Consider the following 27,709-nt stretch of genomic DNA (forward strand, 5'->3'; position numbering starts at 1 on the left):
ATATCTGACAAAATTAACTTTTAGAAGATATTCTTCTCTATAATTAAAGACAAATATGATTAGATATGCTTACAATTACATGTTCTTACACTGTTTGCCTTACGAAAGGCACACAGCCAATCAGAGATACTGTCCTTCACCAAAGCCCAAATTGCCAAGAAAATTTCATCTCCATAACTAACATAAATGCAGCCTACCCCTTATTGAGCAATAAATATTTCATTTTTTGTTCTACCCAGTAAGCCTTAGTTGCTGTCTGATTTTAATGAAGTGTAACTGATAATAAATAGTGAAAAAATACTCACAGCCTGGATATTCAACAATCGAGTTGTGTTCAACAGAGAAAGCATCAGTGTCATTTTTACAACTTTAAAAGGCATCATCATCCACTATGTCTCTGGCCTCTTATCCTCTGCCAAGTAACCCTGAGACTGCAAACATCTGTTCAATTGTCTCATAAGAAACACCCTATATACGCAAAGTGTTCGTTACCTCCAAGAGCCAAGTGCCTTTTAAAAGCTAGTTGAAGCAAATAAGCAAAAGAAACAACACACTGTCAGCTGGACTTTTAAATTTAAAAATGTCAAGCCTTTGGAGTCCCTAAATATATAAAAGCATTTCTCAGTCACAAAATTACCATACTTGAAAAGTAAAAAGCAAAATCCAAATCAACCAATTCCTTTACTTTACAGATATGAAAATTAAGGTTCCATGATTTTGGCCAACATCAAAAATGAAAATGTGGTCATTCCCCTCCCCGCCACCAGCCACTTTCGGTGGTCTAGCCTATTATGCAATATACAAACGCCTTTTTCATTGAAACAATAGCTCCAGTGCTAAAAGAATGACTAAATAATCATTTACTAAATTAATTTCCCAAGTGTGTTCAAACTGCAAAATTTAACGTACATTCTCCACATCAGATAATTAAGATTAAGTGAGGTCTTAAGGGTAAGACCCTAATTCAACAGGGCTCATATCCTAAGAAAAAGCAGAGGCCATATCGGGATACAGTAAGAAGACCTCCTTAGAGACACATGTGTCATCATTCCTGACTTGTCTCAGCTCTAAAGATTTGGAATTTCACTTTCTCAAGCAATGATGGACAGCATGAAATCCCATCACCTATTTCTGAGGATTATCCGCCTTTGAAACCAGAAGCCTACAGCTATGAGATGGTGAGAGCAACAGAGTCAAATAAAAGACTTTGTCTTCATTAGCAACACTCCTCACCAACTGGCTTCATTGGCCTAGAATGCACATATAAATAGAGCAAGAATTAGTGTTTTTTGAGCACTTTAATTAGATGCTACAAGGATTTAGATTTTTAAAAAAATAATTTTTGTTGTCAACCATTTTCTGCTATGTGAAGGAATTATACTAACAAATCTAAAGTATGATATATTCTGTTTTTAGGCTTTTAGAGAATACAGAATAATGAGAAATAAAAAAAAAAATACAAAGGGAAAATTAAATTCTCATTCCCTCCCCCGAAAACACCACAAATAGCAGCCACAAAGTAATTTCAAATTTCCTGAAAGGGCTACATCATATATTAATTGTAATTAAAAAGTGTTAAACTGTGTCAAACTGTGGTTGATACTTTAATAAAATGTACTTCAGTGATGAAGGTTTATTTATATTTAGATCATGGTTAACAATTATCATGATGTAATTATTCAAAAATAATACTTTTTGTAAACAAGATCTAATTTCATGTCAGACCTAAACAAAAGAACTATGTCATTCAAATATTAACATTCACATTTCTCCTCTTTATTACCTAAATTCAAAACCTATAAAATAAATTTCATTTATCAGAACTAATCCATCTATTTCTCTTGCATGTTTTCAGAGAAAGCTGAAAAACAGCAAAGATGTTGGTGGGGGGAAAAGAAAGGCATGAGGCCTATAATTTTCAGGGTCTATATTTTGGTGAAAGTGTTTTAGAATCTACCCAGACATGGCCAAAAATCTGTTTATTTCAATATTTTTTTGTTTGTTTGTTTAGACCCACAGGTAGAAAAACTGATCAGATGACCTCTTATCATCCAAAACTCACATTAGGGGTTTAATTACATAGAACTTGTTAGGCTAAGAGTGAAGCAAGGATAATACGATATCTCATCTTTCTAAAACGTAGCTCTCTAAGAGATAATATTCTGGTTTCTTAACCAAAAAGAGAAAATACTAAGAGAAAACATTAAATAAATTGAGGGGCCAGCAGAGTTAATGAGTGAACAAACTGCAAGTCAGTTTTCCTGCCTCCAGCACCCTGGGAGATTTCCCAGTGATGAGATGGTGGCAGCTGTGAGACCAGTACAAGATAAGTTTGCAACAAGGTTACCAGATCTGAGGGCCTTGTGCAATAATTTTATGGGAGGGCAGTATAAAGAAATGGCTGCTGAAAATATATAAAACAGCATGATGGGAATCTGCAGGGTGGTGTTCTTAGCTGGTGGTTCAGAGTTTTCAACAGGGAAAACCTTTAGGCTGCAGAGAATGCACTGCAAGCTGAATAAAAACTAAGAAAAGGACATTTTTAATAAGTGAAGTGTGGAAAAGCCATAGCCACAGTTTCTGGGAGACAGAATACAAGCACTGCTAGACACAGGAGAAGAGCAACAAAGGAAAATTAAAGCGCTGCACACTTGAAAGGGTTTCTTCCTTCCAATGAAAACCATTTGAGAGTTCACAAAGAGAGTTTAAGAAAACAATGACATAATGTTTGAATAGTGTTGGTTTGTGATAAAAGTCAACTTGTGATACGTTCCCTCTGAACCTACTTTTTGAATACACTGTAAGTTATAAAGAAATAATAATAATTATAATCCATTAGAAAAAAAAAGTTTGGAAAATTGGGATGGAAAATAGTATGAGTCACTCCACATGGAAACACATTTGGAGGGGAACTACTGGGTGACAGGATATGTGACAGTTCAATAATGTCAAACTGGTTTCAACAGAGGCTGTGCTGATTTACATACGAGGTCTAAAAGATCTCATTGATCAACCACCTTTGCAATAATTGGTGTTTTCCAGCTTCCTAATTTTTGCCACCCATGCAGCCACCAAGTGAGTACCTTTAAACAAGGATTTGATATTACTTTTTTTGTTTCCCAGAACCTGGCACAGAATTAGAGTTCAATAAATAATCAGTGAGTAAAACTGAAGTGGAGGAGACTAGATTTGAAACTAGATAACTTGCTCACGTTTTCATTTTAAATTTCAAATCCTGTGTTTTTTCCTAACTTTCCACTTTTTTTATCCTGCCTCTCCAGCTACGTTATATTGTCTTCTAAATAATAAAATGTTAAATCACATTCACTCTGAACTAGCACGGGGAAAAAAGCAAGGAGCAAAGGCTGAAAAATATATCTATATATATTTAAATAATCCCATAAAAATAAGAGTGACTATTTCTAAATGAGAGGAAAAACATTCATCACAAGCAAGAAACATTCCATTTACTGAGTATAAATAAACGAACAACTAAAGAAGAAATGAGAAAATTTTTAAATAATGATAGTAAAAATGAAATATACTAGTATGATAATGCACACTGATTCTTCTCATTACCAAAACTAAACTTCCAAAATTTAGAAGAAATTCCAATAATCCACAAACACTAAAGTTGTAAAAACTAAAATAAAAAAAAAAAAAATACTAAAAGATCTTAGTCATTTCAAGTTCCATAAGCCCATTATGAGTTTTCAGCTGAATCTCCATAACATGTTTGAGAAGATAGGTTACAATTTGAGCCAAGGGCTAATTTAAAGTCTATAATGATCACCTGCTTAGAAAGGAACTGACTTACCTTGCAGACCATATTTTTGTTACTTTCATTAAGAGTCACACAGAAAATGAATGAATGAATGAATGATAAACTATTTAAATCATGCACCAAAACTTTCTCCAGTTCTAGTCAACAATACATCAAAATTCTGAATAAAAGGAGAACCCAAACAAATGAGAAAAACTAGTAGGAATATTATAACTCCTTAAAACAACTCTCTAGTAAAGCACTGTAAATATAATACTAAATAATTATTATCAAAAATTGTAATTTATTAAATGCTACCAGTATTTTACCAGAAATGCATTTTATTGGGTGTGAAATAGTATATTTTTCCATTTAACTAACTTCATGTCAAAAAAACAAAAAATAAGTTTATGGGAAAATAAATCTCTTTAAATGCAGTTATTGAAAACATTGTCAAAAAGTTTCCAAAGGGTTTGTTTTTTCTATACTTAGGAACAAATGCAAGCATAAGGATTCTAGTTATCTAAGCCATAATGTAACTTAGCAGTAAATTATGGTATTAAATCTAGGTTAGAAGATGCCTATAGTGATTTAGGTATTTTCCCCCACTTTCCTAACAATTAGCAGCACTAAGTAGAAATCAGTTGTAATTAGAGAAGACAGTGAGTATTAAACTAATTACCAAAATCAGTTGATATATATGAGCATTGTTACTTAATCTAGAATTCTATATGTCGTAATTTATCTAGAAGTTTAGAGGAATAGTCTTAATTCTCTTAACTCCACGATTCTTAAATTATATGAATTTACTTGCTGCAAATGGTTGCTAACACAGATTTTTTAAGGTTAATAAAATTTCTTTAAAAATCTTTTATTTTTTACTGTATGAAAGTGAGGGGTTTTATTGCTATTGTTTAATTTATATTTTTGTGTTTTTTTAATTTAAAGCTAATTGGGTAAAGTAACTCAGTATAATTTTAAAAACTGGTTAAGAAATTAGAATTGAATTAGTACTAATGATATCAATTTAGTAAGTCTTGGCTAATGAGATGGGAGGATAATGCCAGTAATAAACTTCGGACATTTCGTAAATGTATATGTAGTATTATCTATGGTCAATTCAGTAGCATTTGTTAATCCAAATGCCTTAAATATTGTAGGAGTTATCTGAGAATGTTCAAGTGATAATATAAGGTGTCTAACTTTTAATAAACCCAACGGTTTCTGGTCCAGTATATAAAAATACAGCAAAATATCTATATTGGTTTGCTACCAAGGAAAACATACAATTAATGTTATCCTGGATATCTGTGTCCAAAAGTACCCTTTTTGATTGTAGTCAAAAACACATAATTTACCATCTTAACCATTTTTAAAGGTATGGGACAGTCTCTAGAACTTTTTCATCTTACAAAACTGAAATTTTAGATCCACTGAACAAATCCCTTTCCTCCCATACCAAAAGGTACCTTCTTGAAGGTATTTAGGGCTTAGAAGCTTTTTAAATAGAATTATTATGGATTGTTACTTTCTTATAATTATACTATCACGATAAACTGTAAGCATTATGATAGATATCATTTTAGTCACCATCAAGTTATCCTTCAATACATAAAATCATATATTTGATTGATGTCTTTTTGTTTCTGTTCAAATCATATTTGTTTAGAGACCTGCCAATTCTCAAAGGATATATGAGTCATTAGTGTAAATTAGTGAGACAGATCACGGGTCTGCAATTTTTTTCCTGCCAAGGGACAGAGAGTGAGTATTTTAGGCTTTGTGGGCCATATGGGTTCTGTTGCAAATATGCGACTCTGCAACTACAGCACAAAAGCAACTATGGGCAACACATATAATGATGAGTGTGTATCAGTAATGATTTATTTACAAAAATAGGGAACAGGCTAGCTTTCTCCAGTGGGCCATAGTTTGCCAACCCCTGAAATTTATGGGGAGGGGAGAGACACAGAGGAGAGGGACAGGGGCAGGGATGGGGAGTAGGAAAGAAAATCTGAAATATTTATGGAGTTTTACTTGTAAGAACAAGTAGCTTCAGTGAGGTTGACATTATTTGTTCTATTGATTAACTTTGATAGTGAGGCCCTTGAAAGTGGAACAAGCTTGTTTTTTTTTTTTTATGACTCGTTTCAATGTTGACTGACCTATTAGCATTCACTACATCAGCATAAATAATGAAAATATTGATCTTCACTAAGTACATAGGATTTGACTTACCTTAATAATGGATGAAATATGACAGTAATATTTCTGGCTCCAGGTTTGCAGACAAATTTTGTTCCTCCACCTTCAATTAAATTGTCATCAGGGCCCCCTTTCAGGAAAAAAAAAAAAAAGAGAGAGAGAGAGAGATATTTAGTTTTTAGAACTATAACAAAGAAATAAACTGAGCATAGCTAGTTAAATGTTACACCAACATACATGGGACCATCTATGAAAACAATTGCCTTCAAAATCTACAAAACTATTTGGAATTACCTGACTTAGTTCACCTTGTTAAACTATGAATTATCATTTTCACTCTGGCACAAGAACATGGAAGCACGATAAGAATAGTATAGTTAAAGAAAGAGTGCACGAGTATAACTCAGTTAAGGTTAAACTTTTAATCTCTCATCATTAGTGTCTATCTTGGACAGTACAGTACATGGGACTGTGAGGGGAAGGAAGAAATGCCATTTGAAGTGGTCCAGGGCTGTAGAGGTTGGAGCAGAGACCCATACAAATCTAACTGACCATACTGCATCAAATCCAAGAACCCATTACTTACAAGATACACTATTGTTTTATTTAACACAAAAGAAAAAAAATCCTGCTAAGCAAACTATAGAATGCTTCCTTATTACTTAGAATCTTTGTTCTCTTACTGAAAAGCTCCTTTTTAAATAGATGTTTACTGTATGTCTCTCATACACATTTAATAAGGTGATACAAGAAAAATAAACTGGTTAAGGCATTCTTAAAACTATGTAATATTCCAAGTCTAGCTCTTCTGAATGATTCAGAGTTGTCAATATCCTTGTTTTCTAAAGAATGTCAGCAAATGAGTTTCTCTAAGGAATGTATCCGGTATTTTATTTCAAGCTGCTGATACCCATTCTGCAAGGTTTAATGTTATGTTCTTAATGCTATCAGAAGGTTTAAAGAAAACATGTTTTTATATCAACCAAGACTCATACCCTTTCCTCAAATGGTCTTTATGAGGTTCATTAACTGAAATACTAAAAGGTCACAGTATGAGGTATAAATACTCAGCTCTCACACACTGAGGCAAAAACAACTCAGCATGGCTATCTTCTGGTGGACAGCCATTAAGATGGCATTGGTTTAAGATATGATCTAATTTCAGAGAGTTGAGAATTATACATCTTAGGATACTGGGAGAAATGCCCTCAACCCCTACTCCTCATCTTTTCCATTAGCTCAATAAATGCAATCCCTGACTTCTCTCCATCTTTTCCTCACTCCAAGGAAAGTGAAGTAACTCCTTTGGTAAAATTGAAAAGAAAAAGCTCGGCATGCATACTTCAGCAACCCCCTTATGCCACTTTAGAAACCAGAATGCCTGTACATAATAAGTGTGGTCTTGCTAAGCTTAGCAATAAGGGTCTTGCCTTCTTAGAGAAGGACAAAATGGTCCAGCATCTTCTGTAAGTGGGTGAGTAAATTTGTTTAATTTTGATGTTGACTTAACAAATTCATTTGGCTCTCATACTAGGTTATGTCCTTCAATCTAGTTTATATCAATATCAAGGTGGTATTTCACCTTCCATCTACCTTACTTGGATATCTTAATAGTTACAGACCTCTGACAAGAAAGATGCATGCCATATAAAAGGCTTCCTCAAAGCTTTAACAACCTCTACTTATAATATTTCTTTCCTAAATTAAACATTTTCTTTCTAATTATAGCTGTTTGCATGATACCAAACACAACTAAGTCTCACCTGATTTATTATCTGTCTTAATGGTCTCTAAGGCATCTTGGAAATTGACTGATAAAAACATGTGAAGCTTCAGAAATCCATACCCCATGTCATTAAGACTCCCCAGAGGCATCAGAGTCTAGACAAATCCCACTTGGATCAGTTGTTTCCACCAACTAATCAGAGCATGGTTTCTCTCAAGAAAAACAGAAAATACGATGGCATGTATAGCTCTTAGTTCAAAATCATGAGCTGTTTTTTCTCATTTGGAAAAAAATCCATTTTATGGTACTATATTTGTCACAGAGATGTGTTCTGCTAAGTCAGAGGTTTTGCTGATTTAAAAGAAAAAGCAAAAGGAGAGCATCAAGACCACCACAAACACTGCTTGAAAGGTAACACTATAGTGACAGAAAAAAAAAAAACAGAATATGCCTTATTTATCAAAAATCTCTTTCTAAGATCATAAAAATCGAGACACAATTAAATCACCAAGGAAATGTGTAAAAGAAACCAGGTTATATTCTGCACTCCGGGAACAACATAAATAACATACTATAAAATAAATAAATCTACACAAAAAACTAACGCTTTAATCTACTCAGTAAGAGCACATATTCTAAGGACTATGTGATCTCCAATGGTTTCTAAAAATTCTGACGTTCTGTGATTTTAGGTACTCGGTAATTGATCACAGATCTGATTAACCTAGCTCGTCATTTGCTCTAAATCCCTGTTAGCTACAGACAGATGATTACTGACTCACACGATGGGGTTAAACTAAATAAAAAATAAAGCTTAGGCAGAAATATGAAAAGAGATTCTGCCCTGCCCTGCCCTGAACCCCAACCAAAATTCCACATATGGAAACCTCGTAAAATCTTCCAGTCCCACTACCAAGTGCCATCTACACTGCATTTGATGTGATTTCATTTTTACCGACCATTAGGTCAAATCTAGCTTACTAAATGACCAAATAAATAGCACCAAACCAGGGAAAATATTCTTGAAAATAAAGCTGTCAGAATCAAAAGTAAAGGCTGTGGTTAAAGACTGTATGGTCTCCGAGTATCCTTCCTCTGAGATTTATTCTAGCACTTCAATATTCTGGGTGAGAAACCAAACTCACTGCTCCTCCTTTGCCTTCCCGTAATCAAGTAACCTGGGAGCTGCTGTCACGCGCATTCCCAAAGAACATGATGTTCAATTCTGAGAAGAACACAAAAAGGGCCGGGGCGTCTCCTGTCCCATCACTCATTATGCTTACAGTCTAATCTCGGCTGTCGGAGGCCAGGTGGTAGGAACCAGAGAAAATGTTGAATGATGATGGATGGTTGGAAAGAAAGGGAAATGGATAATTGTATTACGAGTAGAATATATATTCTGCAGAAAGGAGGGGAAGAAATGCCCAGTCATATTTCCCGTTCCTAACAGTCAGGACAATGGTTTGACGGGCTGTCAGACGACTAGAAAGAGGCACCAAGGCCACCCAGTGTCTACAGGGATGACAGCATCTTAGTGCTGGCAAGCTAGTCTCTTCTTTTAGAATTTTATTTACTTATAATTAGTTCCTAAACTTATTCTTCCCTTGGTTCCCCCAACTAGAATTTGATGTAGTTTATAGTAACATAGTCCTTTCAATAGAATAGAAAACCAAAGCCTCAGAAAGAAATGGAAAGAACTGTTTTCCTGAGGGGACTAGAGTTCAGTGGGAAGAATCAAGATCTGTGCCAGACCTCGGATCTGCTACTTCATATTATAAATGTGATAAAATTTATTTAAATCCACTGAGCCTCAGCTTTCTCATTTATAAGATACAGACTGCAATAAACTCAAAGGTTTGCGGTGATGTTTAAGTAAGATGACATAGTCTAGGCATTCAGCACATTAAACACCTAGTACATCTCAATATAAATTGTTGCCTAATTTTCCCTTGAGAATTACTAAGCAGTTAAGGATCTGATTCCACACTCAGTCTCTCTCTCTCACACACACACACACACACACACACACACACACCCATCACTGGAATATACATTTTTTTAAAGTCCAAATTTCAAAAAATGTTATTCTTGCTACTTTAGGCAACATGGTACAACTCATTATCATTAATGAGACCAATTAAAACATGGCTGTCTTATTTGGAGGACAATATTTTGCAGTGAAACATTTAGAAAATTGGTGAAAACACAGTGTGATGGAGTAAGATTCGCCTTTCTCTACTCTTCATTTTTCAATTAAAAATAATCGATATTAAATGTAAAGATGCTAAAATTATAACTGTTTTGTGCCGAGTACTGAGATGAAAATAGTATAGTTTGATGGTCACATTTATTGAGCTGCAGAAGCAGCATGCCTCATCTGATATTTTTAATGGGTCTGGATTGAAAGTTGGCCTTTCCACTCAGAACCACAACGGAGGAGAATTATTTTACAGCAAATATTTTGCTTCATTAATACTCCTTAAGGATTATAAGAATGCATTCAGTATAATAAATATGGAATTCCTGATTGCATCAATTAATGGGATCTTTAACTGGCTCTAAGAGCCAGCTGAAAGGTCTGAGAATCCCCTGAATTCACAGCTATTACTTTGCCATAGGTGTTCTCTTAGATCAAGTTCTTTAGCAAGCATCTATTCTTAAAGCACGAATTATCATTATGCCTTAATTCTGTTGCTTCTGCTACCACCACCACCAAATTGTAGCAAGGGACTAGGTATGAGCTTAGGGTCTGGTACTAAATTAAGAAGAAAGCAAAGGTAAAATATGTATTCTTACCCTCAAATAACTTATAATTACAGTCAACTCACGCAAATCAGGATCGGTGATGACATCCTATTGCTTGTGGGGAGTGCTGTGAGACCTGGAGAGAAAATCCCCGCAGCGAGCCCCTTCGAGGAAAGGATCACCTTTTGCATTCAACTCTCGCCATGTGTATTATTATAACAACAATACTATTTTGTTCAATAATGTATCCCGTGTGCTTGAAATAGTTTCTGGAGCATCGTAAATACTCCATAAAGATGTATCGAATGAATATATGAATAAACAAATGAACGAACAATAAAACGATAATGTCTATATTAGACCTAGTGAATTCCACCTAGGAACAAACAGCAGTCGTGTTTTGCATAAAGTATGCTCAGTAAGGGATCTGGGTTTCAATAAAGTCCTGAAAAAGTATATTGATTAAGATATTATTGGTAGAGACAATCTCCCAAATGAAACAAATTAGTTATCTTCAACATTAGAGAAGTAAATGCCTTGCCTATAATTCAATGCTCAATTATATTTTACTCCTGGGTAACTAATGTTGTACTGAAGATAATGAAGACAGGTGTCAAGTACTACAGAGGACATGCAGAAAAGGTCGAGAAGGGGGAAGGGGATTGATATTCACTATTCACCTACTAGAAAACAGGTGCTATGCTGGACCCTTCACATAAACTATCTCACTTAATCCTAGTAATAGCTTTGTAATATCATTATCTAACACAGAGATTAAGAAATGGAGGCTCACTGGGGGTTGGGAGGGAGCAAAGTGTCTTGTACAAGGTCACACATGATAGATTTATTATTCAAACTGTTTTTTCCAACTATATATACTACAATCATTTTATGTTCCCAAGAAACTCACAGGTTGAACAAAATGATATAGATGATGGGTGATACAGGAAAATTCTAAAATAGGAAGCAGTAAATCCTGATTTTATGGTGGTTTCGACACATAAAATGCATTTTCCATGGAATCGACACTAACGACAGAAGCTGGTTATCCAAGTCAAAGTACAAAAAGCTTCTTTGATCAAAACTGTAGGTGAACCTTAAGAAAACAATATTCTCTAGCTCAAACTATCATATAGACAATGATTCTGGGGGAAATACATTTAATGGCCCAACTGAAGCCAGAAACAACATTTTCCACCATAATATAGTCCCAGCAGCAAGAACTAAAACTATCTCTACTTTTCCCCGCATCCCCTGACCTGCCAGTAGCGGGTACAATGACCCTTCTGACCCCAAACACTGGTGGGGTCCAGAAACATGAAAGGGAGAAGATAAGAAATGGCTGGGGCATTCAAGGAGGGAACTGTGGACAGTTTGCCTGTATTAATGCCCAAAGCACTGACAGAACTCTTTTTTCTGTTTCTCCTTTTAGGTAAAAATTTACAATAGCCCTCCCTTGCTGTTTCTATATTGTTACCATAGGTTTAATCCTGAGTAAATTCATGCTTAATTTCCTTAGTGGGGTGGAGGCTGGAGGTGATTGGTGATGAACTGAACTAATCTTTGAAAGGAATAGAAGAAAAAAATATTAAGAATTCCTTGATCATCCTTTCATTTTGCTGAGGGCCCAGGTGAGAGGAAATAACTGGAATTTACAGCAATACCATATAATTCTGGAATATTCTGGAGCATAATAAGAGTGAAGATGAGAGACGTTAGAGCCAGGGTTAAGGATTTACCAGCTAGAAGAGAAAGAACAAGGGGTAAAAAGAGTTAAAGGTTTTGGTAGGAGAAATTCAAGTGATTAATCACAGAAGAGTCAGGCTTGATAAGACAATAAATGAGGTTTGGAAAGGGCTTGAATGAAGAAAATGACAGAAGTTGACACTTGGGGGTCTCTATAAGATCAAAGAGTGTTTATGGCTGGGGTCACAGTAAGAAAAATTGTTTTTAAAAATGGGAGGTTATAGTTAGAGAGGCACATACTTAGAATTATATCTCTCTTTGCTTTCCTTAGGTCACAGGCACAGAAAACCCTCCCCTGAATTACAAATGGGGTGGGAACAGTAAGTCTGATGTCTGGTAGTTAGAGAATTAGGCAGCAGCCAAGTTTGGGGGTAAGGTAAGTCTGTGAAAAGAAAAGGAATTCCAAGGTCTCAGCCCATGGGAAGAAGGGGACATTCCTCTTGGTTTTCTCTATAATCACTCAAAGGTGTAAGGCATAATGCAGAGAAAAAGGATCTCAATTAGAGACTGCAGAATTTTGGATTATTGTGAGGACATGTTTTGAAGTATAAAGGACAATGTAGTACATGTATGTGCAGTATTTCAATTAGAGCAGACTGTTAGGAAGAGGCTACCTCGCCTGAGATTTGCTTCAAGTAAGACCGTCTCTCTGAGACTTTTGGTTAAAAATCATGAAATAATTTCTTTGAAAAAATAAAAATCATACTCTTTTGTAGTTCAAGAATTGAAAACATTCTAGCTCCTAATTAACAAGTAAATTTTATAATACCCTATTATTATGGTTTGGTCTCTTGGTTTGAAAACCAAAACCAAAAAAAAAAAAAAATCAGTTCCTAATTATCTTCTTAACAATAACTTATAATAAGAGGTTCTGGAGAACAGGATGGCAAGGAAGAAAGATGAAGCAACAAAGTTTAAGGTTAATAACTCATCTGGAGCCATCAGTAAAACGTGTTCAAGTGGAGCCATGAGTATGTCAAAAAAGGCTCCATCAGTAACAATGCTGTTTCTGTAATGGAGTCTAAAATGGCATGTTCCATGAAGAGCAAAATGAGCTGATGACCAAAGGATCCTGTTACTGCATGCACATTTTTAAATGGTTCATCAATCAGGGACAGGGACCTTTATAGGAAAGGGTGATATTTCTAGATGATCCAAATACTGTATGTGGAGTCTGCGGGTACTCTGTACTTAACTCTCCAGCTTGAAGAGGTTCTGGGCTTTGTTCCTCTTCTCCTGTGTCTTGTAAGTTCACTTGGGTTTGGCAAATACCCTCAAAGTGAAACCTGACTTTAGTAGTACTTTCTCCATTATTGCGCTACAGTCCTTCCCCCTGCCCCTTTTTCCTGGTAATCCCAAATCATCAAAGAAATGTTTTAAGTATTTTAGCCAACATTTTAAATTTCTTCATGGGTGGATCAATGAAGGTATTAATCATGCTGCTAGAAAAAGAGGTCTCCACACAACCTACTCCTTACAGAATAGTGTACCAATAACTTCCTCTCAGAATTCAATTACTCCAGTGCAAGTGTCTTTGGATTCTACTCAGATATTCCTGTTATTGTTTGTTTTAAATAAATTCTCATAGTAAACCTAAGATAATCATTATAAATAATACAAAAAAAAATGGAGTATAACATAGTTGTCTTAAACATTATCAGTTAACTTGATATAGTGAAATAACAATGTATAATAAAAAATTTGATTTGGATTATAAAATCCGATATTAAGAGAATGAAGTTCTCTAACTTTGATATCAAGTTGGCGTATGGCATTAAATTGCTTAACCATGCTGAGACATCTATTTCTTACAATAAAATAAGGAGAATGAACCAGGGAGTGTACTATTGAGAAACCCTTTGACCTATGAATTTTTACTTCCTAGGTTATAAATTTCCATTACAACATATTCTTCCCACTGGCTTTATTTACATTTTCTGATATGGTATAATAATATCATAGAAATTTATGCCAAATATTATAATTATTGAGATTTCATATGCAATTATTCTAATGGAATTTTAAATGAGAATGAACTGTATTTTTGCTTTGGGATATTAGTTATGCTTCAGGAAAAAATAATTGGTATCATTTCAGGCTGATATTTTTACATCATCTAATTAAGATTATCTTATTCTCTTTCTTTTATGGGAAGCATCTTAGATTCTGCCCTGATTATCACAAAATGGGCAAAATTCATGGCATGGCTCTGCAATCTTAATCTAAATTGTTTCTCAATTATTTACCCCCAAACAGGTATCAGAATTTTAAAAAAAGAATTCCTATAATAGATGGTTTTCAAAGAAGCGATTCTGAAAAAATGTATATATTTCACAGAAAACACTAACTGAATTCCATCTAAGATCAGTGACTTGGCATTTTGGTGCCTACGAGTGGGCTCATGATGCTATAAATGTAACTAACAGACATAGTCTATGACCTCAAGAAGTTCACATTATGATTGGGGTATAAAAAAGAATAAACCAAAATTCAAAGACAGACAAAGATATTATAAAGTATAGCAAAAGAACAAAAAAAATAGCATTCCGCCAAGATATAACTATTGCTCTTGAATTTGGAAACCAACTTAATATAAGCATAATAAAACCAAGGAAGAGACGTGAAGTTATAGTTTGGCAAAGAACATATACTATTGTTCCCCTGCAAAGTAGCCTGATATTAATAATACAAGAAGATTGGCAACGATAATACATAATACAAAATTCCTAATATTGGTATTCAATAAATACCCCATTTGGCTGATCACAAATAGTGACTCAATCACATAACAAGGAGCCACTTATCAACATTTCCTAAATACATCATGTAAAATTATTTTAAAATCTCTTCCTGGAAAAGTATCTTTCTTTTGTATTTCTTTAAAGATCGGTGAATCTGCTTTCTAAATGTGTTTTTCAAAAGTCTAAAATATAGACAAGGCTTTTATTAAAATAAAATGCGCAAAAGAATGACTTGTCGATTTAGCTCAGGAGGGAACAGAGATGGGAGGAGATTACCAACAAAAAGGCTCTGAAGATACTAGACAAAGCAACTTGGGCCTGGAAATTGATGGTCTGCAGACACAGCTGCAGCGTAAATATTTTTTAACCCATCAGTCCAGCAACAGAGAACTGAGGACAGACTAGAACAAAAAGATGGAAGGCAGATTAAATTTGACAAATTTTTATTACATACCAACAATGTACAGGGACTGTAGAAGTTCCTGGCAGTATTAAGAACACTACCAACCTTTGGTTGTTCACATCTAAAACCGTAGTCATTCTCACTCTCTTCAGCTCATGCTTCTCATCCAACCCATCAGCAAATCTGGTCGGTTCAGCCTTCCGAACGTACTTCTCACCATCCTCACTGCTACTACTTTCCAAGCCACCACCATCTGTGTCCTAATTACTGGTCCCTGAACTGGTCCCCCTGCTTCCATCCTTGTCCTCTAGGGGATTCTTGACATACAAGCCAGAGTGATCCTGTTAACAGGCAAGGCTAATCCAGTTACTCCTGTCTCCAGAATGTTCCAAATGCTTCCTATCCTTGGAGTAAAAGCCAAACTCCTTACAATGACCTGAAAGACTGTATACTATCTGCCCTTGTAATTTCCTGGGTTCAACTCCTACTGCTCCCTGCTCCGGTCACACACGTCTGCTGCTTCTTTTGTGAACATGCCGGGCACACGTCTGCCTCGGGGCCTCTGTTCGTCCTGTCCCCTCTGTTGGCCCTCTTCTGCTAGGTCTGTGCGACTTGCTCCCTTACCTCCTGCACATCTTTACTCAACTACTTCCTTCACAGTAAGTCCTTCCCTGGCATACAAAATGAGGGCAAAATAAAATGCAAATTCATTTAAATATTAAATTTAGTCAGTAGAAGCATATATTTCTATATACCAGCGACAATAAGTCTATAAAAACTAAATTCCAGAAACCTGGCCATGATGATATAATTCCAAGGAAGATATTACACAGGGGATGCCTACTAAAATGACACATTTGCACAAGCGCACAACTAAAGCATACACACAAAAAAATTGAAACCACATATATAAATGCTTGAGCCAGAGTTTCCCTCCTAACACTCTAATCCTGAGTGTTTTCCCATGTCATTAAATATTCTTTAAGAACCTGAGTATTAAAGATTGCATAACATTGTTGGAATGCGCCAAACATTCACCATCCGACGACGGTTATTAGAAAGTCTGCTGCGTGCCAGGCACTATGCTAGGTGCTGGGAAATAAGAGTAATCAAAAGAGACAGAGCCCCTGCCCCAGCGGAGCTGAGCCGGCACACAAACATGCTGTAATTACAAACTGTCTTCTGCGCTATGAAAATGGAACAAAGTGGCAGTACAGACCCTGATATCCCTATAATGTTTACAATAATCTCAATAATATAATCTCTATAATAATTAGGTGCTAATTTATTTCAAGGCCAGAGAAAACCTCTTTTAGGGAGTGACACACACAGAACCCAGAGAATGAGTAGTGGCTGGTCTATAAAGAGCGGAGGAAGGAGTATTCTAAGCAGAGGGAGGGAGGAGCATGTGGAAGACCCGGAGGCAACGAAGAGCTAGGCACTTTCAAGGCACAGAAAAGTTCACAGAAAAATTCAGTGTTAGTGAGCCAGTGAGGAAGGAAAGTAAAACAGGGGAAAGTAGCTGAGCCGCCTCACACAGGGCATGGTAGATCATGCTAAGAAAAATAGATTTTTTTTTTTTTATCCTAAGTATACTGGGAAGCTATTAAAGATTTAGAAAGTATATGATTTAATGCAAATCTAAGAAGATCATGATTTTAAAAACTCAGAATAATCTCCAACACAAGCCTCTCCCTAATTTTTATCCTTACATAAAGTCCTGCTTCAAAATGCCTCTCATATCTTCCCCAAAGCAAAGTCTCTGGACTACCTCCTTCAATTCTGCATGCCAACTAGCACACAGAGTCTGCAGCTTCTGGGACCACCATCGACCAAGGTAAAGGTGACAAAGCCTCTGGCCACTATGCCCAAAGCCTACTGCACCTCTCATTCTCATTTCATTGGCCAGTCTCCTTGGACAGCAACTATCTGACCATTCCCGCCCTTCCTCCTTCTCATAATATTCTGAGTTTCCTTGCTCCTGATTCAGATCCTACATTTCTCCAATCTCCAAAACCCCTATTACCCTTGGTTTTCTCCTGCAAACACCATTTCTCTCCATAGTCCTCTCAACGGTTAGTTGTTTCCTCTCAGAGGCAGGAAAATTAGTCATCTACACTGGGTGGTATCCCAAAGCGGCTTCCAGAGCACTACATCTCTAGAACTTGAATAATATATTAAAAAAAAAAAAAACTGATACATAGATGCATATTCAGGCACACAGGGCTAAAATGACATGATAGCTAGGAATTGCTTTAAAATACATCAGCAAAGAATAAAAAAGAAAATAAGAGATGAAGCAAATAAGGTAAAATCTTGATAACTGTTGAATGTAGATGATGAGTATATAGGTTATAGATATAAGTATATACTATTTCCTCAACTTTTGTGTTTGAAATTCTTCCAAAAGAATAAATAAAGCTGCCAGAAATACATTAATTATATTTAACACAGAAAACAACCATTTATTAATTTTCCTGGATCCACTAGAATCTTTTAGTAAAAACCCTCCTAATCCTGTCTCAACATATCTGAATACTAAATACATATTTATCATTACTGACAATTGAAGGATAACAACAAAATGCAACTATTCAGGCCAAAACGGTACAGTACTTTCTAATTCGAAAGCACTTATATAAACCCATCAGGCCTTCCCGGAGTTCTTTTTGAATTTGCAGACATCTCTCGCCATACTTATACTATTAATTTTCCTCCTATTATAAGAAAGACGCTCAAGGTAAACACTGCCTGTAGTTTTTTTAGATCCTTTTTGCTGAGTGCAGGCCTGGCAAATAGTACACACTCAGTAAACCACGATTTATGCTAAGTAGAAGGCTCGGTGGTGTGACTCTCAGTGTGTACTGTCCTGTTAGACTTAACAAGAGTTGCTTAGCAGTGGCATTCAAAAGTATCTAAGTACAAGAATAACCTGACCTAGCATGCATACGCTTACAGCACCCCTCCACATCATAAGGCAGGCTAACAGCAAAACATCACAATTGGGTAGAAGTTGTTTTCAATTCCTTTACAATTGGATAAAACCTTTACATTCTTGGCCCAGAACAAAGATTGTTCTGCCAAACTAATCACATGCATCTCATGATTTAATATTTATTTCATCCCTATTTTCACTGCATTGTTGAAACAGGTAAATATTTTGCTCTCTTCCTCTCTAGGAACTGTGACCATCTTGAAGGCAGAGGTTTTTTATCTCCTGTTTTAGTACAATGCCTAAAGGTCTAATATAGTGTTCAGAAGTTGAGGAACACAGCAAATATAAAACCGTTCTGAAAAGGCAGAAGGAAACTACTACAAATTCAAATGAGGTAATCAAACAAATTGTTGACCTAGATAGTTTTGAGAAATAGAAGATATTCATGAGAGCCATCCTCTCCTGTTTTATCCAAGAGAAATAAATTTCCATTCCTGTTTTCCATTTATCCAATCGAAAAAAAAAAGTCCCAAACTCAGATTAAATTGTTCTATGTTAAACTAAAGATTAAAACAAACTGTCGGGAAAATTCTGCTATGAAACCCTGAAGAACTTCAAGTTGAAGCAAATTCTACTAAAAATGCCTTATTTTAAAAACAGTAAAGAAAAAATCTTCTTACTCCACTTATAACTAAAAATAGTCAATAAAGAATGACTTAAAATTATGTAATGGTAACAATTTTTGCTTGCTATTTTCCCCAACACCTTTACTTGGCAAATATTAAATTCAAACTTCAGAGCCATACTTGCATGCTTTTCTAAAATTCATTTTTATACTTAAGTTGTATGTACTTTTATGCAATGGTCCATTTTATATCACTCAATGAACAAGAGATGATCATGCTGCAGACATTCCAACATAAAGCAGGATCGTAAGCACTGATGCAAATGTGTCCATTATATCATTTGCATTTCTACTGTTAATGCTTCTTATAAGAAGTATGTAAAGAGATTACGGTCTTCTGATCTTAAAGCACAATAGGGAAGGAAATATTAGAATGATCACAGAATGCTTCTGGTGATACACTTTCATGCTGATCTCTTTCACGTACAACTCCACAGAGATCTTGAAGGTCCCTCTTGGCACACTATAATCATCTATTTACTGAATTTCTGAGCTTGATGACATGAATGGATTTAAACATTCTTATGTAGATGCTTAGATACATTGTCTTCTGTTGCTGCCTCCCCTATTTTACTCCAAATACGATCTTGTCTAAGATCCAACACCATATGCATTGAAAGAAGTTGTTCTTCAATGTTTCAAAACCTGATTTATTAGTTGTTCACATTCCATCTGCTTCAGAAAACTGCAATGTGCCTTACTTTCACTGGCTGCACAAAAGGTTGAGGCTCAATTTTCCTTCACTTTATCATTTGATCAGCATATCTGACACATGTGGTAAGTTCTCCTTTCGACTATATAACCACTTAAAATTGATGCATTTTTCTAAGAACATGTCAGTACAGCAGGAGCTTGACTAATGCATTTGCCATCTTCCATATTTACTAATGTATCAAAAAAACAAAAACAAAAAACGGGTCTCAAAAAATGGTCATTGCTATTGTAAAGTACACTGAAGCCAGTCTGTAACAATGATGCTTGCCCAAACTCGGCAAACCAAATACTTTATTAACAAAGACATACTGCAAGATTTACAGCTAGGAGCAAGATGGAACAATCGGAGGGTCTGCAAACATCTAAAATAAGAAATAACAACAGATAGAATAATTTGAGGGCATGAGAATTTTTAGTGAGAAGAGAAAGAAAACGGTCTGGAAGAGGCAAGGAAGACACCAACTCTCTGTATGGGAAATAAGAGTCACCATTTAAAATAGCAGCAAGGAAGCAGGCCTTCAAAGGTGAGACAGATGAGACAGGCTGTAGTTCTAATTGCTCTAAGAAGGTGGTTAATGGACATTCAATAAAGATGTTTGGGATGCAAGAAATTTGCAAAGAGAGGTGGGTAAATTCAGACACTGGACAGAGGAGGGAAATGGAAATGTTCAGAGTGGTATTGGGGATAAGGGGTCTGAGGATTTTGGAATCGTCTTTGTAATAACTAGTGTGAATGAGATAAAAGGCTTGATAAGATGAAACAGCTTACAGAAGTGAGTTTGTGAGGTTTGTGGGGGATGAAGGGCCATGGCAACGTGCCAGAAATGTACACAGCTCTGGGGCCCTCACATTCACTCTTTTGATGGTAGTGTGGAAGCTACCATCTTAAAATGGTCTCATTCAATGAACAATTCTCAATCTGTATTTTTCTTATTAGATCTAGAAACATCAATTGACATAACCACTCTTTTCCTGAAACAATTTCTTCACTTAGCTTCTAGGACCCTATAATCTCTTGATTCTCCTTCTTATTAAGACACCTGTGAAGTGTCTTCCTTGCTTCTTCTCCATTTTCTTGCTGATTCCTCCTCATCTTCCAGACCTTTTAGCATTTCAAGTGCCCCAGAGGTCAATCCTGGAACCCCTTTCTCTGCTCCAGAAACAGTCCATAGAACATTTCATCTAACTTAGTGGCTTTAAATATTATTTGTATGTTAATGACACTTCAACTCAGTCCAGACCTCTCCCCTGAAATCCTGACTTATATGTCCAATAGACTACTCAGTATCTCCACTGGGCTTCTAATAGGTGTGACTCTAATATAAAATGCCCCAAAACAAAAACTCTGACCCGGTTCTCATCTTCTTGCTCTTCCAATAGTCTTCCATATCTCAGTAAAAAGGGATAAAATATTGCCTCAGTATTGGATCAGCCTTAAAAACATTATGCTAAGTGACAGAAACCAGACACAAAAGACCACATGTTGTATACCTACATTTCTACTAAATATCCAGAATAGGCAAATCGATCAAGAGAGAAAATAGATTAGTGGTTGCCAGGGTAAGGAGTGATGGGGTGTGACTGCTAACAGCTAAAGGTTTTGGGGGGGGATGATAAAAATGAATGTTCTAGAATTAGATAGTGGTGATGGTTGTGCAACTTCATGAACATACTAAAAATCACCGAATCGAACGCTGTATAATGGTAAATATTACAGGATGTGAATTTTATCTCAATAAAAACATTTACAATTAAAATAATAAAACAATACAGGAACTTTGTTTTGTTTGCTCTTGTAAAACATTATCTGATAATAGTGGAAGTATTGATGGATGATTGAAGAATTAGTCTCTAAAGTTCATATCTAAATAAACATCTACTACTATTTTGCTGTTCTCTCTTCTTCATACATCAATAATATCTAATGATGTGTAAAAGAGGAGCAGAGGTAAGACCCGAAGTCCATTGTTCTACCTTGAAATCAGTCCAAAAGTTAGTATAAATATGAAAAAAGGTTTGAATAAGAAGTACCGATTGTGGTAATTCTTTAAGTTCAGAACGCTCAAGTTAACATAACTTTATTTAGGTATTTGCATAACACTGCATTTGAGTTTTCAAATTATTTTTTTGTAGGTTACAAATCGTAAATTCTAAATCAATTCACAGATAGGTATTACAAAACTATTTTGTGTATGGCACAGTGAGAGAAAAGAAAAGTCTAAACTGCGGTGTCTTATCATCAATAAATTTATAACCTACATGGATAGAAAATATCCAAGTTCTAAAATATCCAAAGATCTGGCATTTAAAAAAATTAAAAATAATAAAAATAATAAAAATAAATAAAATTTAAAAAAATTAAAAAAATAAAATAAAATATCCAAAGATCAAAAACCAGCTTGCAAAAGAATAAAATTATGTAGGACTACAATTTAGCAGAAACTGAAAAAAAATTCATGTCCAATATTCTTAAAAAATTTTTTTTTCCCCTATGTGGAAAAGAACATATTAACTGGGGCAGTGGTAGATATTAAATAAACGTTTTTCTTTAGGTGATCATAACTCCACAGTAAATCTTAAAAACCTAGGTAACTGTCCCCCTCAACACATCTAGACATTTATTTTATTTTATTTTTTTTTTTTGACACATAATAAAGGAGCTCATTTTCCATCTCCCACCAACAGGCAAAGAGATCATTCCTAACAGCACAGGGTCCCTGTGTGTGCTGTTGCCTGGGATGCTCGTGCCAAGGCCCAAAACACACCTGTCAAGAAGACCTGGCCAAAGCCAAAATATCCAATTGCCTAGATTGCACCCTGCCATACCGTATCCTTCAATCTGTTCATCCGTAATCTCTTTGAGACAGGGTTTCTCTTCTTTCTCATCATGGCCACATTGTTTTGTCTGAAATTCAATCACGGATGAATTAGACTTCAGGAAACATTCCCATTCTAGCTCTGTAGTCACATCAGAAACCCTAGACCCCGTGTTAATTTTGTTATAGCTTTTAGTTCTCGCATTTCAATGCAAAATCACTTCCCCGGAGAATGCCTCTGATACTGGCAAGAAAGCACAAGGGGCTGCCACACAACTCAATCGCCAATAACAACCGGGGGAACTCAACCCTCAGCAGACATTAGTAATCACGGGAAAACAGCCAGAACTTTAATCACAATTCTTTCAAAAACAGCCAGGGATTTCGAAATGCTGTTATTCTAGGATATGACCCTAATACAGTGCTTAATCAAAGCCATTGCCAGTACAAGAATAACCTGCAGACTTTAATGAAAACCAATTTCATAAAAGTCAGTGTGTCAGCATCATGCTAGACCCAATATAGCAAAACTCTAAAAAAGTTCACATACATACACACATTCCATAGATAAAATTTATTTATGATACCCTACAGTAGCTCTATGTTTGGGACTGTGTATTTACACAAATATGCGTGCTTGTGCGCACACTCATATACACTGACATTTAGGCATCCAGTCACACAATTAAGGTTATATAATCAATAAAAGCACTGGAAGATGTGAACCTGTATAACTGGTGACCAGCTGGGTGGGCAGGTGCAGGATCTGGACTGAATTGTCCCCACGTCTCAGAGATGGTCTGGAGGCTTTCTTCAAAATAGAAATTTGGGATAGAGCATTTTTTGGTGCCAAGCCTCTGCTGGCAAAAGACACAAGTCCCAGCTGTTCTGGAAGCCATGAAGCTTGACTTAACTCTACCACCAGCTCTACAGAGGATACGTCCTGGCAAAATGGAAAGTCCTTGATCACGCCTTAAGATACAGCAGATGCCGTAACTCTTACTGTAGCTGGACGAGGCACAGGAGAGCTGTCCTCTGTCACCAAGGCGAAGGAAAGAAAAGAAAAGCGGAACTGGGAGCTCGTCTTGTCTGCTATATTGGTAGGGCTGTATTGAAATGCTTGGTATATTTATAAAGATGATCTCCACCTAGGGAATGTGAATATAATGGCGGGACAGATAGACAACAATCCAGAGTTATTGGCAGCCTATTAGAACTGGAGGGAATGAGTTAGCTCCTAATTAAAATTACAGACACACACACACACACACACAGCCAAACATTTCTACAGACTGCTTTATATCACCAAGTATTTCCACCAGATCTTCTCACTAATAAAAGGGGAGAGATTCCTCTGAATAGAAAAAATATGACTATCGATGAGTATTCCGACCACTAACACCAATAAATATCAAAATTCAGTATTTCAATTAATTAAAAAAACCAATCTGGGACTTTTTACTCCTGAAAAACCACCCCAATCGCAAAGAGGTTTATAAAATAAAAGTTAAAAAAAAGGAAAAGTATATGCCAAATAAACTACTTCTTAACTAAAACAAACAACAAAAAGGTGGCACATAAACAAGGGAGCGGCACGACAAAGGGGTCTGCAGCTGTGGCAGTTCCATGCCCTGTTGCCAGGACGATCTTTCGGGGATTATTCCCAGAGGAGCGGGTTCACAGCAAACCCACTTTCAAGTGTATATTGACAATATTTAATTATGGCATAATCTGTATGTAGTTGATGCTTCTACAGAAGCTAAAAAAAAAAAAAAAGACTATTTACAAATGTCTGTTCCCACCTGAGCCAAGGTTTGAAATGTTATGAAAATAAGCTAACAATGCTTTAAAAGCTGGAAGCCTTCACTGGTTAGAGACATAGATGCACTTCTGCCCCACACCAGGCTGTTGAGGAACAAAGGGATAAGATGGCAAAGTTGTAAAGTTTCCAATTTTCTTTTGAATCAGACTGACTTTTTGTTTTGGGCTTTTGTTTTCTGAATTATAAATTCTTGGAACATCAGAGAGACCCATGTGTAAATATAAATGCTGAAATATTTTCTAAATGATTTTCTAATTATCTGCCTTTTTGGAAAATTCACAACATTGATTCTCTCCATCAGTGCAGATAATAGAGGGTACTCTGCACCTAGATGATTGGGCAAGTGGAAAACTACAGCACCCTCGTTTCACTGAAGAAAAATAAGTCTATGTAAATAATAATACCTTACAATAACATAGCTACTAAAAGTCCAAATTACTTTTGCTGCCACACTCATCTGAGCCTCACAGTACTGTTATTGAAGCAATTGACAAGAATATCAAGATACTAAAAGGTGAAGCACCTTGCCTAAGATCCCTGCAGATGGATAGTGGTTTAAAACAAACAAAAATTCTAGGCAATACAAGCAACATTCAAACATCTCAAAAGTCAAGGATAATCTATCTGGTTTCCAACATATGCTCTAATTAACTTGTAATGTGATAGGGAAACAATGGTTGGACATGAATTTACACTTTATAGAAAAAGAAACATCCATTTTCCCCACAACTGCATCATCATGTAGATACCAAAATAAATGAAATAAAAGGCTTTTAGATACAAAACATTTTATACAATTTCAACATTTAACCTGCATCAAACTGGTTCCCCTTTAAGGCTCCTGACAACCCTGAGATCCTAAAATTCCTCTCTTGATTTGGGCTGTGATAGTTTTGCTTTGGTGACACTCAGAATGGTCAACGTGACTACCTTCCGATGGAGGACAGTTTCAATAGTTGTTCCAATTCTACTTGTTGGAAGAATATTATTTTCATCTAATGTTCAGTTAGGCATCAAAGAAATATGTTTTGGATAAATGCATTTTTAAAAACATTATTAAATTCTACATCTTTTTGTAACCACATGAAATGTAGATTGTGATAGGAAATTAGAATGCATTTATTCTGTTTTAATATTTAATTAGAACAAAACAGTATACAGGTTTATCTGTTTCTTTAATAAGTTATTTTGTATCTTGTTTTTAAGATGTTATATATTTTACTATATTTACTCAAATATGCTTTCTCATCTATTATAGAAACACACTTATGAGAATTTTGGAAAAGTGAGGTGCAAGAATGTGACAACTAGATGTTAATAAGGAAAGGTCTGTCTTTTACAGCTAATCCTTTGATGTGCGGAAAACAGAACTGAAGAGTCTAAAATCAGTAGAGATTTCTGTAATTCAAGAACTTACATCCTAAAGATCTCCTATGATTATTTGCTACATAGATCTGACAGCTGGACTTCAGTAGCTATCCTTCTCAATCTGGACCCCCAAAGACAATTGACTCCCATTGAATAACTGCATACACATTAGTAATTCAGGGAGCAAGATGGCGTAGAGTTTAAAGATTTCCAGCTGGATTATCTCAGACTCTGAAGGTTATGCTTTCTGGGTAAGGATTACCAGAGTTAATTTCAGATAGCGCACTGCAGAGACCAAGACTAATGAAGATATGTCAAGAGTCCACAACTGGAATAAAGCAGCATCTCCAATCTTGCCTTAACAAGTCTCTCCTTGCCTACATGTTGTTCACTGTCCTGTTTCACTTATAAAAAACAAACAAAACACCACCATAATATTTATCTACAGAAGTGGTGACTGTTCACAGTCCTTTCTCTCCCGAGTTTCACAACGAATGAAGACTGAGAAAAATTACTGAGACCAAATGAAAGGCTTTCCTAATTTTTTAAAGACTCAAGCTCTTCGATTAATATCTATCTGTCAGGTGGATCTTTTAAAGCCTCTCCAGATCATCTCAGGTGTGATTGAACCTTCCTGCATACAACACATTGGCCAAAAGAAAATGTTTTCCAAAGGCTCCTTAGTTGTAAAAAATTCAAGTCCAGATCTTGCCAGACTTTTGTTTGGGAAAGAGTAATCTCAGCAGGTGGATTTCAGAGTTCTGAATGAGAAAAATACAAAAACTGGTTAGCCTCTAAAGACTCAAATTACACTCTCAGAATATAACACACATCACAGACACATGTCTACCTCTCTGAATCCATATTGTGGCCACAGAACTGGGCAAATGAAAGCAGATGATCCAGTTCTCAACCCTGCATTCATTCAATCCCCTCAAAACCAATGTCACCTTTTATAATCCAATGAGCTGCCCACTCTATCCAGCAGTGTGCAGACTAAGAACTCACTTCTACAAGCAGACTGTTAAATAAGCCCCTTAACAAATTCATATCAGCAACTTAGATCCAGAAAGTATATTTGTCAAATAAATATATACAGTGTTAAAAAATGAAGGAAAGGAGGCAATGTTGCTAGGAAATATAACTACATATATATTTTTAATTATTAAAACAGAATTACATGAAAATAGTTGAAAAGGAAGCAAAAAAGTATGAGGCTTTCATTTCCTTTATATTTGGACATCTCATGTTATATAAAACAACTGGAAGATAATGGCATAAACACAATCCTTGTTACTATTTTACTTAATGGCTAATAAATTATTATTCTCCCAAACACAAAACCATAAATAAGCAAACGAGAAATACTGAAAAAAATAACTTTGTTTTTTAAGATGCTATTTAGTGTTTTTAAAGGGTGGAGTGAGGAGGGTCTGGTGTAGGAACAAGAAAAAGAAATCATTCATTTTGTATATTTGGTATTTAATTTCTTTTTTGGATTGAACTGAGGATCTGGGCCTCATGAATCTAAATGCTGCCACATGGCCCAGTTCCTAATGACTGGCCTATTACACTATAGTTGGATTTATTTAAACAATTAAATGGCTTGTCCAAATCAGAAGGCATTCCTGCCTTCTAGAAGACAAAATACACGAATTCCCTTAGAGGATGAATACAGAGTAAGAATACAAAGAAGTGTGTCTAACAATGGTAAAAATGTCAGGAAACAGAAAATATCAAATCTCAAGGGAAAAACAAACTCAAACTTTGGTTAGAGCTCGGGCACCACTTTTTTTGAGAGGAAATTATACTCTACAGTCTCCCCTAAGAGAAAACAACTGCTCAAACTAATCAAAGTGTAGTGTTGGGTAGATTTTCTTTTTCCAAAGTTGAAAACAAAAGCAATAGCAATAACATTTCCTGCCATTGTTGGCAGGAAATTTAACTCCTCTTAGGATAATTTTTCTTTGGGAAAAAAAACTGAACCAAAAATGAGAGTTGCACATTCTGAGTTCTTTCTGATTCCAATTTCCTGCCTGT

General features: G+C 35.7%; 1 protein-coding gene across 1 annotated transcript in view; it reads right to left on the reverse strand.

Annotated features, from left to right (window-relative positions):
• EXOC4 (exocyst complex component 4) overlaps nt 1-27,709 on the reverse strand; it is a 640,998-nt gene that overhangs the window by 350,611 nt on the left and 262,678 nt on the right. The window contains exon 10 of the mRNA XM_039860921.1: nt 6,002-6,098. Coding sequence (XP_039716855.1) covers nt 6,002-6,098 — 97 coding nt within the window. The remainder of the gene's footprint in view (nt 1-6,001; nt 6,099-27,709) is intronic.

The sequence above is a fragment of the Pteropus medius genome, unplaced genomic scaffold (assembly GCF_902729225.1).
Source record: "Pteropus medius unplaced genomic scaffold, Ma_sr-lr_union100, whole genome shotgun sequence".
Lineage (NCBI taxonomy): Eukaryota > Metazoa > Chordata > Mammalia > Chiroptera > Pteropodidae > Pteropus > Pteropus medius.